This window comes from Ascaphus truei, chromosome 9, assembly GCF_040206685.1.
Source record: "Ascaphus truei isolate aAscTru1 chromosome 9, aAscTru1.hap1, whole genome shotgun sequence".
Taxonomy (NCBI): Eukaryota; Metazoa; Chordata; class Amphibia; order Anura; family Ascaphidae; genus Ascaphus; species Ascaphus truei.
This window is the reverse complement of record NC_134491.1, coordinates 25,592,270-25,604,959: the sequence shown is the minus strand read 5'-3', so window position 1 is coordinate 25,604,959 and position 12,690 is coordinate 25,592,270. Positions and strand designations below refer to the sequence as shown.

Genomic DNA, 12,690 nt, shown 5'->3' with positions numbered 1-12,690 from the left:
GAAACAAACTACAACTCCCATAATCCTTTGGGGAAACAGGAACCAATAATGAGCATCCCCCGCCGCTGGGGACTACAAGCCTCACTTTATTGGTTGGTTAAGTCGCGGGCACGTAGTTTTTAGCGTGTTTTCAAAGCCGTAGCGCGCTTCTTTCTACAGTCAGTCGTGACGTCACGGGCAGGTAACTTTCCTGTACTCCCCCACTCCGCATAGTTGTCTGTCCCAGCGGTGGGAGGACCCGTAAAGGACGCGTCCAACTGTCCAAGAGAAGGGGGGTGGAGGCTGGAAGTACAGTTCTCACCCCGGTATTGCCGATGCTCATTGCTAACATAATGTTAGGGCAGTGACCAGGAGGTGACATAATTTAGACGAGTAACGTCTCTGGGGTGTGGTCTTGTCCCTTCTGTATGACATCATAGTGAGGTGTGGGGCGATTCCTTCTATATGACATCATGTGAAATGAGGGGCTGACGTGTACCTACTCTGTGACCTGATGTCATACTAGTTTTTCTGTATGACATTATTTGTGGGAATGTGTTTTTCTGTATGGCATTACATAAGGAATGGAGGTTGTGTGCTGTATGACATCATGTGCGTGTAGGTGTGTGTTTTGTATGATATCATTTAAGGAGGTGTGCTCCATTACATATTGAGGTGGGATGTGTGCTGTATGACATCATATTGGTTTGTATGTGCTGTATTACATCATATTTTATAGGGTGCTGTGTGATCACATGATTGATGCGTGTGATCACATGATTGATGCGTGTGCCCCACTCTCCCTGTGATTGGTTGTTTTTCCTTTCCTATCACAACAAACATATTTTCCGTGACACATGCAGATACCGGCCCTACTCCGCAGGAAGATGCAGCGAGCATCGCGTCTGAAAAGGGAACTACAGCTTCTTACTGTGGAGCCACCCCCTGGGGTCACCTGCTGGCAGCATGACAGTCAAATGAATGATCTGCGGGCGCGTGAGTATCACCCACCCTGTCGCCAACTTCACACGTGTTGCCCATCCTGTGACTGACCCCACTGCAGGGTGACACAGACAGGTCATACCCCCATAGGGTGACACAGACAGGTCATACCCCTATAGGTTGACAGATACAGACTGTCCCTCCGCATTCAGAGTGACACCGTGGCACAGAAAGTCTTTCTCTTGCCTGGTGAGTGACATGGTGGCACAGTCTGTCCTGTATAAAATGTTCCTCTGTCTCTCTCTGTCTCTCAGAGGTTGTCGGTGGCTCAGGGTCTCCATATGAGGGCGGCATCTTCACCCTGGAGATCGTCGTCCCAGAGAGGTACGGAAGTGTCTGTCACCTCTAGGACTGGATGAGGTGACAAACGTGTGATCCATTATACGAGCGGCCCTTGTAGGGATGTATTGGATATCACAGCAGGTATAGCAGGCAAAGAAAACCCCGCTCAGTCACAGCATGTGACCCTCACAGGGGCAATGGGCCCAAAAATACTAAACAGGTGACACGTTTCTGCTGTCGTATTACACAGCGTGTTAGTCGTATTACACGGGACACCTTATTTTCATTTTGGTGGTGTTCACCTTACAGACCCACGAGGATGCAGTATTAGTATGCTTAGGTATGGTGGCACTTTTAGGGCTGGCACAGGGATGCAAAGCTTGGCACCTCGAGGACTGGCACAGGGGACACAGCCTGGCACCTCTAGAACCACACTCTGTATGTTCTGTATTTTTCAGATATCCCTTTGAGCCCCCGAAGATTCGCTTCCTGACCCCAATCTATCACCCCAACATTGACTCCGAAGGGAGAATCTGTCTGGACATTCTGAAAATGCCTCCCAAGGTGAGAGGTACAACCCCCTAACAATGTCGCTGTGTCACACTGCGAGGGGAGGGCCAAACTCCATGAGCCAAAGGTTCTTTCTGTGTCACCTCTATCCGGCATGTGACTAAGCTGTGAGGGGGAGTGTGATCTGTTACCCACTGTGCTCGCCGGTCTGTACCCTGCCTCTCTGGGTGACTGAGCTGTGTGGTGGTGTCTAACCCAATGTTTGTGCCTTCTTTCTGGGTGACTGAGCTGTCTGGTATGTGACCGGTATTGCCCACCTGTCTGTGACCTATCTCACTGGGTGGCTGAGTTGTTTGAGATGTGACTCCCGCAGGGCGCTTGGAGACCGGCTTTGAACATCTCTACAGTCCTCACCTCCATCCAGCTGCTAATGAGTGAGCCCAACCCTGACGACCCTCTTATGGCCGACATTGTGAGTGCCGCCCCGGGGAAGAAAGGGCAGCGGTTACGGGGGGACCAGGGTGCTGGGTGGGCAAACCACAAAGTATATAACTGGGTACTGGGGCAGGCAGCATGGACAGACCTGAGATACACAGGTGTGTGCATCATATGATGGACCCCGGACCTAACGCTGGGGGCATGGCCTAAAGGACAAGGTGTCATTCTTAATTTCTTCATGCAATAAGGCCCCTTCAGAAAGATCCCACATGATGATTTCCCAACTCCTGTGTCTTTACAGTGACAGTCTGTGACTAGAAAAAGAAAACAAGTGTGGCGACTACAACGACTTGTGTAGTGAAAAAATAAGTGCATTGAAACGCATATATAAAATCTCTCATACAATACAACCTTTCGTGAAACGCTGCTCCTTAGGACTATCCAAGAGGTCCCAAAAGACTATTTTCAGAGCAAACAGGAGTGCAAATTCTCTCCGGGTTTGAATTAAAAGCAAAAAAGAAAAGAAAAAACGTGCAATCTGCCTCAAAGTACAACACACTTTCAGTATGACTGGATGCTTTGTATATTGTGTGTGATATTCTCTGTGTGCCCAGAATACAAAGAGGACATACATAGTGCAAAGCATCTTTAGGAACATTCACAAAACTAGTTCATTTCAGGCATATACCGTTTAGTAGCGGTCAGCGTCTCCAGCCGGTCCTGCACACGAAAATATGAGACACCCCCACTGTCTCTGATCTCATTCAGCGTCCTCTGGCGGGTTGCGCAATCCTCGGCAGAGTGTAGTGACGAGATCAGAGACCGTGGGAGGTCTCTTACTTCTGTAGCTCCGGTTGTGCTCTACAAAACACCCTGTGTAGCCATCTCTGACATGCATGTAGGTTATTATTTTTTTACTTTTCAGTAACACTGTTTGTTTGTTTCCCTCCCTTTTTTTTCTCCTATTACTCTTCCTCTCTCAGTCATCAGAGTTTAAGTACAACAAAACCGTGTTCCTACTCAATGCCAGGAGATGGACAGAAAAGCATGCGACGCCCAGGGCACAGGTGAGGAAAGATCCTGGCACCTCTACGGCTTGCGCAGGGGATACAGAGCCTGGCACCTTTAGGGCTGGCACAGGGGATACAGAGCCTGGCACCTTCAGGGCTGGCACAGGGGATACAGAGCCTGGCACCTTTAGGGCTGGCACAGGGGATACAGAGCCTAGCACCTTTAGGGCTGACACAGGGGATACAGAGCCTGGCACCTTTAGGGCTGACACGGGATACAGAGCCTGGCACCTTTAGGGCTGGCACAGGGGATACAGAGCCTGGCACCTTTAGGGCTGACACAGGGGATACAGAGCCTGGCACCTTTAGGGCTGGCACAGGGGATACAGAGCCTGGCACCTTTAGGGCTGACATAGGGAATACAGAGCCTACCACCTTTAGGTCTGGCACGGGATACAGAGCCTGGCACCTTTAGGGCTGACACAGGGGATACAGAGCCTGGCACCGGGGATACAGAGCCTGCCACCTTTAGGGCTGACACAGGGCATACAGAGCCTGGCACCTTTAGGGCTGACACTGGGTATACAGAGCCTGGCACCTTTAGGGCTGACACAGGGGATACAGAGCCTGGCACCTTTTGGGCTGACACAGGGGATACAGACCCTGGCACCTTTAGGGCTGGCACAGAGGATACAGAACCTGGCACCTTTCGGGCTTGCACAGGGGATACAGACCCTGGCACCTTTAGTGCTTGCGCAGAGGATACAGACCCTGGCACCTTTAGGGCTGGCACAGGGGATACAAAACCTGGCACCTTTAGTCCTTGCGCAGAGGATACAGACCCTGGCACCTTTAGGGCTGGCACAGGGGATACAGAACCGGGCACCTTTAGGGCTGGCACAGGGGATACACAGCCTGCCACCTTTAGGACTGGCGCAGGGGATACAGAACTTGGCACCTTTAGGGCTGGCGCAGGGGATACAGAACTTGGCACCTTTAGGGCTGGCGCAGGGGATACAGAACTTGGCACCTTTAGGGCTGGCGCATGGGATACAGAACTTGGCACCTTTAGGGCTGGCGCACAGGATACAGAGCCTGGCACCTTTAGGGCTGACACAGGGTACACAGTCCTGAGGTGCCAGGCTGCGTATAAGTTGTGAGTTACCGATAAGCGTATGTCTTCTGTCTGTGCATCTCTGGTCTCACCTCACAGGGCACAGTGGGCAGCTCTGAAGAACAGGCGACCCCTGCAGCGGGAACATCCAGCACCTCGCACAAACGCAAGAGTGAAGAGCTCCCAGGAGACCCCAAAAAATCCTGCCTGGGACCCTGACACAGGAGTGCGTCTGTGTGTGAGTGCACACATCTGTCTGTGTGTGAGTGCACACATCTGTCTGTGTGTGAGTGCACACATCTGTCTGTGTGTGAGTGCACACATCTGTCTGTGTGTGAGTGCACACATCTGTCTGTGTGTGAGTGCACACATCTGTCTGTGTGTGAGTGCACACATCTGTCTGTGTGTGAGTGCACACATCTGTCTGTGTGTGAGTGCACACATCTGTCTGTGTGTGAGTGCACACATCCGTCTGTGTGTGAGTGCACACATCCGTCTGTGTGTGAGTGCACACATCTGTCTGTGTGTGAGTGCACACATCTGTCTGTGTGTGAGTGCACACATCTGTCTGTGTGTGAGTGCACACATCTGTCTGTGTGTGAGTGCACACATCTGTCTGTGTGTGAGTGCACACATCCGTCTGTGTGTGAGTGCACACATCTGCATGTGTGTGTTCTCCTTTCACAATGTGATATTGTCAGGTCTCCGGTGCTCCAGGAGAAGCCAGACCCAAAGGAATCTTGCCACACGGCAGCCTCTCAAGTGACCATTACAGTAGCTGGATGTTTTCCCAATTACAGGCACTTTACTGCTTTCGATGGTGGGGGTGGGGAGCTGCAGAGCATTGCTATCTTCATACTTGCACTACTCTGCAGGGTTCCCAGCTTCATTTTGTTTGACCGTTGTGTTTTATATTAACGATGCTGTTACGTTTTGATTTATGCACATGAATAAAATAGGGACATTTATTATAAAACAAGGACAGCTGCACAGCTATCTCTGAGAACGCGTGCACAGTCATCTCTCACAGTTTCTCAATATAGCCCTTTAAGCTCCCAGTACTACTTGGTAACACCTGCGGCCGGTGCAAAGGAAGCATGTGGCACGCGACCTGCTAATTCAGGCTGCAGGGCGGTGTGTACAGAGGAGAGATTGCTGCATAGACTACAGCGATGCAGTGAAGAGCGTATCCGCTGGTGTTGGGATGGGCTCCAGGGCTCTGTCACACAGCACAAACTCCGCTGGGGATGCCCGGTTATTTCCCTTTTCTCGGTGACAGGGATGTGTGATCATTGCGGTGACCTGGTGCTCTGCGCTGTGACTGGACTTCCAGCGCAGTCATATGAACCGGTCACCTGATAATGAGCATTTTGCGATTATGTAATGATGCTGAGTATTTGGATATACTGATAATGAACACGTTGCAGAGGAGGGGGGGGGGAGAGAGGTGAGGGAGAGGTGAGGGGGGGGAAGAGAGGTGAGGGGAAAAGGTAAGTGAGGGTGGGTGGGGAGAAAGAGGTGAGGGGTGGGGAGAGAGTGGTTAGGGGGAAGAGGGAGTGGGGGGGGAGAGGTAGGAGGAGGTGTTGAGGCGAGAAAGGGATGGGGGGGGAGAGGTGGATGAAGGGGAGAATGGGAAGAGAAGTTGGGGGACAGTGATTTTAACTACAAACTAAAACATAAAAATTACCTTAGCAGAAGCTGTACAAGTGGTGGAAGAAATATTACTTTGTTGCAAGTAACCCACCAGCTTCTGACAGCACTAGCAGCTGTGAGAGAGAGCCTGCATGTGCTGCTGTGAGAGTCTGCATGTGCTGCTGCGAGAGAGAGTCTGCACGTGCTGCTGCGAGAGAGAGCCTGCACGTGCTGCTGCGAGAGAGAGCCTGCATGTGCTGCTGTGAGAGAGAGCCTGCATGTGCTGCTGTGAGAGAGAGCCTGCATGTGCTGCTGCGAGAGAGCCTGCATGTGCTGCTGCGAGAGAGCCTGCATGTGCTGCTATGAGAGAGCCTGCATGTGCTGCTGTGAGAGAGCCTGCATGTGCTGCTATGAGAGAGCCTGCATGTGCTGTTGCGAGAGAGAACCTGCATGTGCTGCTATGAGAGAGCCTGCATGTGCTGCTGTGCTGTGAGAGAAGAGGAAAAGAGATGGCGCGCTCCCCTTGCATCTCTGAAAGGTGAGTTGTCAAGTTGCCCAAAATTCCGGGCATTACTAAATGAATAATGCCCGGAATTCTAACCAATCAGAGAGCTGGGATTTAAGTAATGTCCGGAATTTTACTGATTTAGCCTATAATAGGTCATAATCTTAGCTCTGTTACTTACAATATGGGGGTTTTCTTCTCCTGTAGTATTTTCTCAAGGACGCAGCGATGCACAAATATGTACTGCTCCTGCAACCCAAAATCTACCCTCAGTGCGCAGAATGGGCCGTTCCGCCGCTGCCGTTCAGCCGCCAAGGACAGTCAGCCACCGGCCGTTTCTTCCCTAAGGTAAGTGATTATTAGCGTTAGCATTAGGGGTTAACTTTAGAGGGTTAGATTAATAGGTTGAGGTTAAGCTTTTTAGGTAAGAGATAAAGTTAGTTAGGGTGATGGGTTAGGGGTTTTAGAGTAAGGAGTTAACAGGTTAGGGTAAGGAGTTAGGGGTTTTAGGGTAAGGGTAGGGGGTTATGCTATACATTACCTTGGTGAAATGGACCGGCGGCTAAATATCACGGCGACTGATCGGCGGCGGCTAAATGTCCCGACAGCGGAGTGCCTGCGGCGAAACGTCCCATACCCCATCACATTAGGTAATAGCAACACCTTCCTCTGATGGGATCAAAGGACGTCGCACGCAAGGATTACAATAAGTTACTACGGTCAGTCACACCTCTCTCGTCAATGGGATAAGAGGGTGTCTAACACATGGTCCCTACAACAGTCCTGGAGGGAAAACTGCATTTTTGCAGATAACGCAAAGATTGGCAACAAGGTTGACACTCTGGGGGGTGGAGGGGGGAATAAAATGCAGAATAATTATGCAGTGGATTGTCGTCAAGAGGGTGGCCACTCCAATTTATTGGCAAGAAGTGTAAAATAATGCACTTGGATAACATATTCACAGGTAGGATACAGGATTAATGGCATTAAAATGTAACCTACTGTAGAGGGAAGTACCTGGGACTCATTATTTCAGCCGGAGAGAAGCAAGCAATGGGGAAAGCCAGCATGATGTTTGGTTGTATAGGGAGAGGTATTAGCAGCAGAAAGAGAGGCGTGGTGATGCCACGTGTAGATCATTGGTGAGACCTTACCTAGGGTACCGTGTTAAATTCTGGAGACCGGATCTCCGGAAGGACATAACTAAATTGTGCAAAGAGGGGCTACTGAAATGGCGCAAAAGTCTGCGGTGCTGGGGACAGTGTCTGCCACGATTGCATTATAGGGGGTCAATGCATCTCAATGAGACTCCCTGCAGCGTTCATCCTTCAGTGCCATGACAATCGCGATCTTGAAGATGTTTTTGTGTGTGTGTGTGTGTGTGTGTGTGTGTGTGTGTGTGTGTGTGTGTATACACGTACAGTCTGTTCCACATAACCCACACACACCCCTCCCCAATCCTGTGCTCTGCACCTTTCATACTCACCGCAGTCTGCAGCATCAAGTACCGGCAGAGCCGCATCTCATGCACAGTGCTGAATATATCCACAGAGCGTACAGCGCTCAACTGTTGCAGAGCCATGTCCAGAGCAATGAGCGTCCCACTGCGCCCCACACCAGCACTGAGAGGGGTCAGTGTGAGGAGAGGGGAAAGAAAGTGGTCAGTGTGAGGAAAGGGGGGGAGAGAGGCCGGTGTGAGGGAGCAGAGAAATGGAAGTGTCCTTGTGAAGGGAGCGAAGGGTCAGTGTGATGAAAGGGGGAGAGAGAGGCCGGTGTGAGGGAGCAGAGAAATGGAAGTGTCCTTGTGAAGGGAGCGAAGGGTCAGTGTGATGAAAGGGGGAGAGAGAGGCCGGTGTGAGGGAGCAGAGAAATGGAAGTGTCCTTGTGAAGGGAGCGAAGGGTCAGTGTGAAATGTTTTTACATTAATATGTATCCTGCACTGACAGAGGGTGGGTTTAGGAAGTGTGTGTATATTACACACAGGTGTCCCCTCACCTGCAGTGCACCACCATGGGACCATAATCCTTTGCAGCCTCCACCTGCTCCCTCACCAGCTCCACGAAGGTGACCAGGGACATTGGGGAGTGTGGGATACCGCGGTCAGGCCAGGCCGTGTAATGCAGCTGGGAGACGGCTCTGACCTGGGGGGTCCCGACCTGGAAGGGAGAACGCACTGCATCCTGTACTAATCACAGCATCGTCTGCGCACACAGCATTTTCAACTAATAACAACAGTCTCTGCATATACAGCATCCTGAACTAATCCCACACACTCCTTTACAGGCTCGCGCAGCATCTGGGTCCTCACATGGTGTAGTGTGAAGTGCCGCATGGTCCAGTGGTTAGAGGGTAGCTCTGAGACACAGCGCACGGTCAGTGGTCCGTAGGAAGCGGAGTCTAAGGGCCAGTATTGATCACACAGGATCTGCAGGGTGAGGGGTATGTGTACAACATTAATAACATCAGAGGCAGAGGGGGGCACATGAATATATGACATCGTAGGCAGGGTGATCATGAGATCACTGATACAGAGAGGGCAGGAAATGTACAGTGCAGTGACATCATGCTAGAAAGAGATGACATCAAAAGTAGAAAAGATTACACAGACGTCGGTGGCGATCTCGTTAGAATAGGTATGATGACGTTGTCAACAGACAATGGCATCATTAAATGCCTCATCAACAAAGGTGATGGCACTCTATGTTCAATTAATGATTTCAAATCAGAAGAGTTGATGACCCCAGTCAAGGTGATAATGTCATATGCGCAACACACACCTCCCCGTGCTCCTCGCACACTGTCAGCATCACAATGATCTTCACTTGCTGCTCCCAGATCATGCGCCAAAAATCCAGGAGTGACGATGGTGTCGGGGCCTGTGACGCAATGTACTCCCTGTCACCGCGGAAACCCTGCGGGACAGAGTGACAGACAGAAGGACCCATGGAATCTGTCCCTCCCACTGCAGGATGAAGGTCCCCACCTTCCCCCCTCTTACCCTCCTCTCCCCCCCCTTCCCCCCCCCCCCCCCCCCCCCACAGTAGGGTGACTTTGTGTTGCATACAAAGGGAAGGGGAGATTTTTTTACTGGAATGTAATTTGCGTTGATGTATCCAGAATTCGGGTCTCCGTCTGTGACTGTCAGCATCACCCGAGAGTGATCATCTGAGAGAAGAGACACTGCACATAGTGATAATGAACACGTTGCACTGAATAATAATTCTGAGTATACACTGATAATGATACTGAGGATCTATACACTGATAATGTACCCGCTGATAATGATACTGGGGATCTATACACTGATAATGATACTGAGGATCTATACACGCTGATAATGATACTGGGGATCTATACACTGATAATGATACTGGGGATCTATACACTGATAATGATACTGAGGATCTATACACGCTGATAATGATACTGGGGATCTATACACTGATAATGATACTGGGGATCTATACACTGATAATGATACTGAGGATCTATACACGCTGATAATGATACTGGGGATCTATACACTGATAATGATACTGAGGATCTATACACTGATAATGATACTGAGGATCTATACACTGATAATGATACTGAGGATCTATACACTGATAATGTACACGCTGATAATGATACTGAGGATCTATACCCACTGATAATGATACTGGGGATCTATACACTGATAATGATACTGAGGATCTATACCCACTGATAATGATACTGGGGATCTATACACGCTGATAATGATACTGAGGATCTATACACTGATAATGATACTGAGGATCTATACACTGATAATGATACTGATGATATATACACTGATAATGATACTGAGGATCTATAAACTGATAATGATACTGAGGATCTATACACTGATAATGATACTGAGGATCTATACACTGATAATGATACTGATGATATATACACTGATAATGATACTGAGGATCTATACACTAACACGCCGCACTACAGTATAATAATATTTTTAATAAATATAATTTGTAATAAAATGTATCTATATACTGATAATGAACACGCAGCTCTATAATGATTGTGTCTATATTGGAAAAGTGGGTGTGAAAAAATGGCACACCGTTGCTTTAAAGAAAAAAAAGTTAACAATATTTTCCTCCTTGGTGCTCACCCTCTGTTGATCCCGGCGTCTCAAACCTGGATCCACGTGGACATGAGAAGGTATTGGTAATAGAGGAAGCACACAGGAGCCTTTGGTTGCGTTAAATTAACTTCTGCTGTATTAAGGCAACCCAGAGGGGGCGGGAGATTTTGCTGGGGGGGTGCCGGCCGTTGCAGGGGCCCCGCGCGCTTCCCCATGGCATTTAATTTAATGCCGGCGGATCGCGTGAGGCCCCTGCAACGCTATACTTGCCGGGATTCAGGCACTGTGACGTGTCGCCATGGCAACGATGGCCAATGACACCGCTGGGCCATGTGACGTGACGTCACACTCGTCAAATGATACCGCGGGTCACGTGGCCCCGAGCGTTATTTGACGCAGCTGTAAGGTAGGGAGGGGGGGGGCGCCATCACCGGGGCAGGGAAGATGGGGGGGAGGGGGCTCAACCAAAGTCTCCGGTGTGCTTCCTCTATTACCAATACCTTCTCGTGTATATATTGGCAATGAACATGCCATGCTGTATAATGATGATGAGTATGTATACATTGATAATAAACACAATGCGCTGTATTCCGATTATGAGTATCTATACACAGTTAATCAACATGCCGTACTATAAAATGATGACCAGTATCTCACTCACAGGGTAGGATGTGTGGGTACCGATTCTTCGCTCTGTTGGCCAGTAGTTCTGCCTCCACTTTTGGTTGATCATTTCCAACATCCTTTAGCTCCTGCGGAGGTCAGAGGTTAACTGAAACTCCATGTCCCATAGGTCCCCTCTGTGTCACTGTATCACCCTGCGGTGGGAGGTACAGACTACATTTTCCACAACACCCTTTTGTATGTGTCACCCTGCGGTGGGAGGAATAGACCATGTTCCACATATCCTTTTGTCTGTGTCACTGTGTCACCCTATGGTGGGAGGAACAGACCCCATGTCACATGTGGGAGGGACAGACTCTATGTCACACTGCACCCTTTTGAGTGTTACTGTGTCACCCTGTGGTGGGAGGGACAGACGTGTCACACATCCTTGTCTCTCACCTCAAACTCCTGTAAGAATCCACTGTTTTTGTTGCTTTGTTTCTGCTCAAACGTTTGACGGAAACTGGAGACTGAGATCGGGCGGTGGAATTTCCTATCAGAGGAAACAGGTTAAACATTTTTTTTTAGGGGGGGGATTAATCCCCTCAGTGCAGAGCCCTCAGGAACTGCTGAGGCAATAAGGCACTCGGGAGCTTGGTTACTGCAATAGGTCACAGGGGCAATAGGGCACTAAGAAGCGAGGTCACTGCATTAAAATCTTACAGGGGCAATAAAGCACTCAAAAGATGGGTTAGCACTGCTGTGTACTATACGTTGTGGGTTATGGTACTGCAGGTCTCTGTATGTGGTTTCTTCTGACCTTAATGCCATATGTAGGATCAGCTGCCAGTCCCTTCACTGAAGTAAAAAGAAAGAATAATTATGTAGAAACAGCACTGTATTAATCTGAGCACATGATGTTTCCCATATACCACAGAACAAATTCCCCACGAGAAGGAAAACTTTCCATATATCTTACCATAAAACATAGGGCATTTCTCATATTACAGTACATAGTTACATCCCATATTACAGCAACACAACCTACATAACACTATAATTATCCTGTAACACAAAGACTGTTTTATCCTACACCGTATCTAACATAATAATATTTTGGACTTACACAGGCTCCGGATGTTTCTGTGATTTTTACAAACAGGAAGAGTGGAGCTCTGTTCGTCCCTTTTTAGGGTGGGGTCGTCTTTTAGGGCCTCTACGCCTGCTCCTAATAATCCCTTTTCACCTTTCTCGCAACAACTGGAAAATCTTCTTCAGTTCCCTGTAAATACCCCCGGGGCTTTTCTGAAACGTCACAAATTAACCCCTTGTGCTTTTGTGTGAGAGGGAGGCTGGCAGTGACACTGCCTGCGCTGTACCTGTGCTGTGTATATAAGTCATGGTGTATTAGTGTGCAGGGAAGGCTGGCACTGCTGCCCGTGCTGTACCTGTGGTGTGTATACTTGTCACGGAGTAGCACTGTGTGTGAGGGGGAGGC

At 49.3% G+C, this 12,690-nt stretch overlaps 3 protein-coding genes across 13 annotated transcripts in view; 1 reads left to right on the top strand and 2 right to left on the bottom strand.

The window, feature by feature from the left end:
- The window catches only part of PPP1R12B (protein phosphatase 1 regulatory subunit 12B), a 35,340-nt gene extending 35,236 nt beyond the window's left edge, over positions 1 to 104 (bottom strand). The window contains exon 1 of the mRNA XM_075613945.1: positions 86 to 104. The gene's annotated coding sequence lies outside the window, so the exon portion shown is untranslated. The remainder of the gene's footprint in view (positions 1 to 85) is intronic.
- Positions 7 to 5,328, top strand: UBE2T (ubiquitin conjugating enzyme E2 T). Of its 7 annotated transcripts, none has more exons than XM_075613954.1 (7): positions 7 to 92; positions 843 to 975; positions 1,236 to 1,305; positions 1,722 to 1,827; positions 2,147 to 2,245; positions 3,195 to 3,278; positions 4,435 to 5,325. In XM_075613954.1, exons 2-7 carry the CDS (start codon positions 867 to 869, stop codon positions 4,552 to 4,554), a joined length of 588 nt encoding a protein of 195 aa, XP_075470069.1. In that variant the 5' UTR covers positions 7 to 92; positions 843 to 866; the 3' UTR covers positions 4,555 to 5,325. The 7 variants fall into 7 exon arrangements, with proteins under 7 accessions (XP_075470069.1, XP_075470071.1, XP_075470065.1 ...); XM_075613950.1 differs by having other exon boundaries at positions 20 to 181; XM_075613951.1 differs by having other exon boundaries at positions 20 to 305.
- Positions 5,287 to 12,467, bottom strand: LOC142502667 (receptor-type tyrosine-protein phosphatase V-like). 5 transcript variants are annotated; one of them, XR_012803819.1, is made up of 12 exons: positions 12,319 to 12,466; positions 12,013 to 12,050; positions 11,652 to 11,745; positions 11,248 to 11,338; positions 9,561 to 9,652; positions 9,250 to 9,384; positions 8,781 to 8,897; positions 8,468 to 8,628; positions 7,959 to 8,094; positions 7,014 to 7,088; positions 6,654 to 6,815; positions 5,287 to 5,690 (listed from the first exon to the last, which is right to left on the bottom strand). XR_012803819.1 is itself a non-coding variant. In XM_075613937.1 (11 exons), exons 2-11 carry the CDS (start codon positions 12,021 to 12,023, stop codon positions 5,687 to 5,689), a joined length of 909 nt encoding a protein of 302 aa, XP_075470052.1. In that variant the 5' UTR covers positions 12,024 to 12,050; positions 12,319 to 12,466; the 3' UTR covers positions 5,287 to 5,686. The 5 variants fall into 5 exon arrangements, 4 of the variants coding, with proteins under 4 accessions (XP_075470052.1, XP_075470055.1, XP_075470053.1 ...); XM_075613937.1 differs by lacking the exon at positions 7,014 to 7,088 and having other exon boundaries at positions 6,654 to 6,721; XM_075613940.1 differs by lacking the exon at positions 7,014 to 7,088 and having other exon boundaries at positions 6,654 to 6,721; positions 9,561 to 9,637; positions 12,319 to 12,464.
- Between the last annotated feature and the right edge of the window lie 223 nt (positions 12,468 to 12,690).

What these genes read in the sequence shown, in the direction of transcription:
- UBE2T (XM_075613954.1), top strand. Translation starts at nt 867, where the DNA reads ATGCAGCGAGCATCGCGTCTGAAAAGGGAACTACAGCTTCTTACTGTG. An exon ending in AATGAATGATCTGCGGGCGC is followed by an intron (nt 976 to 1,235) that starts GTGAGTATCACC and finishes TCTGTCTCTCAG; the next exon opens with AGGTTGTCGGTGGCTCAGGG. An exon ending in ATGCGACGCCCAGGGCACAG is followed by an intron (nt 3,279 to 4,434) that starts GTGAGGAAAGAT and finishes CTCACCTCACAG; the next exon opens with GGCACAGTGGGCAGCTCTGA.
- LOC142502667 (XM_075613937.1), bottom strand. An exon ending in GGCACTTCACACTACACCAT is followed by an intron (nt 8,629 to 8,780) that starts GTGAGGACCCAG and finishes TCTCCCTTCCAG; the next exon opens with GTCGGGACCCCCCAGGTCAG. An exon ending in CCCATGGTGGTGCACTGCAG is followed by an intron (nt 8,095 to 8,467) that starts GTGAGGGGACAC and finishes GACCCCTCTCAG; the next exon opens with TGCTGGTGTGGGGCGCAGTG.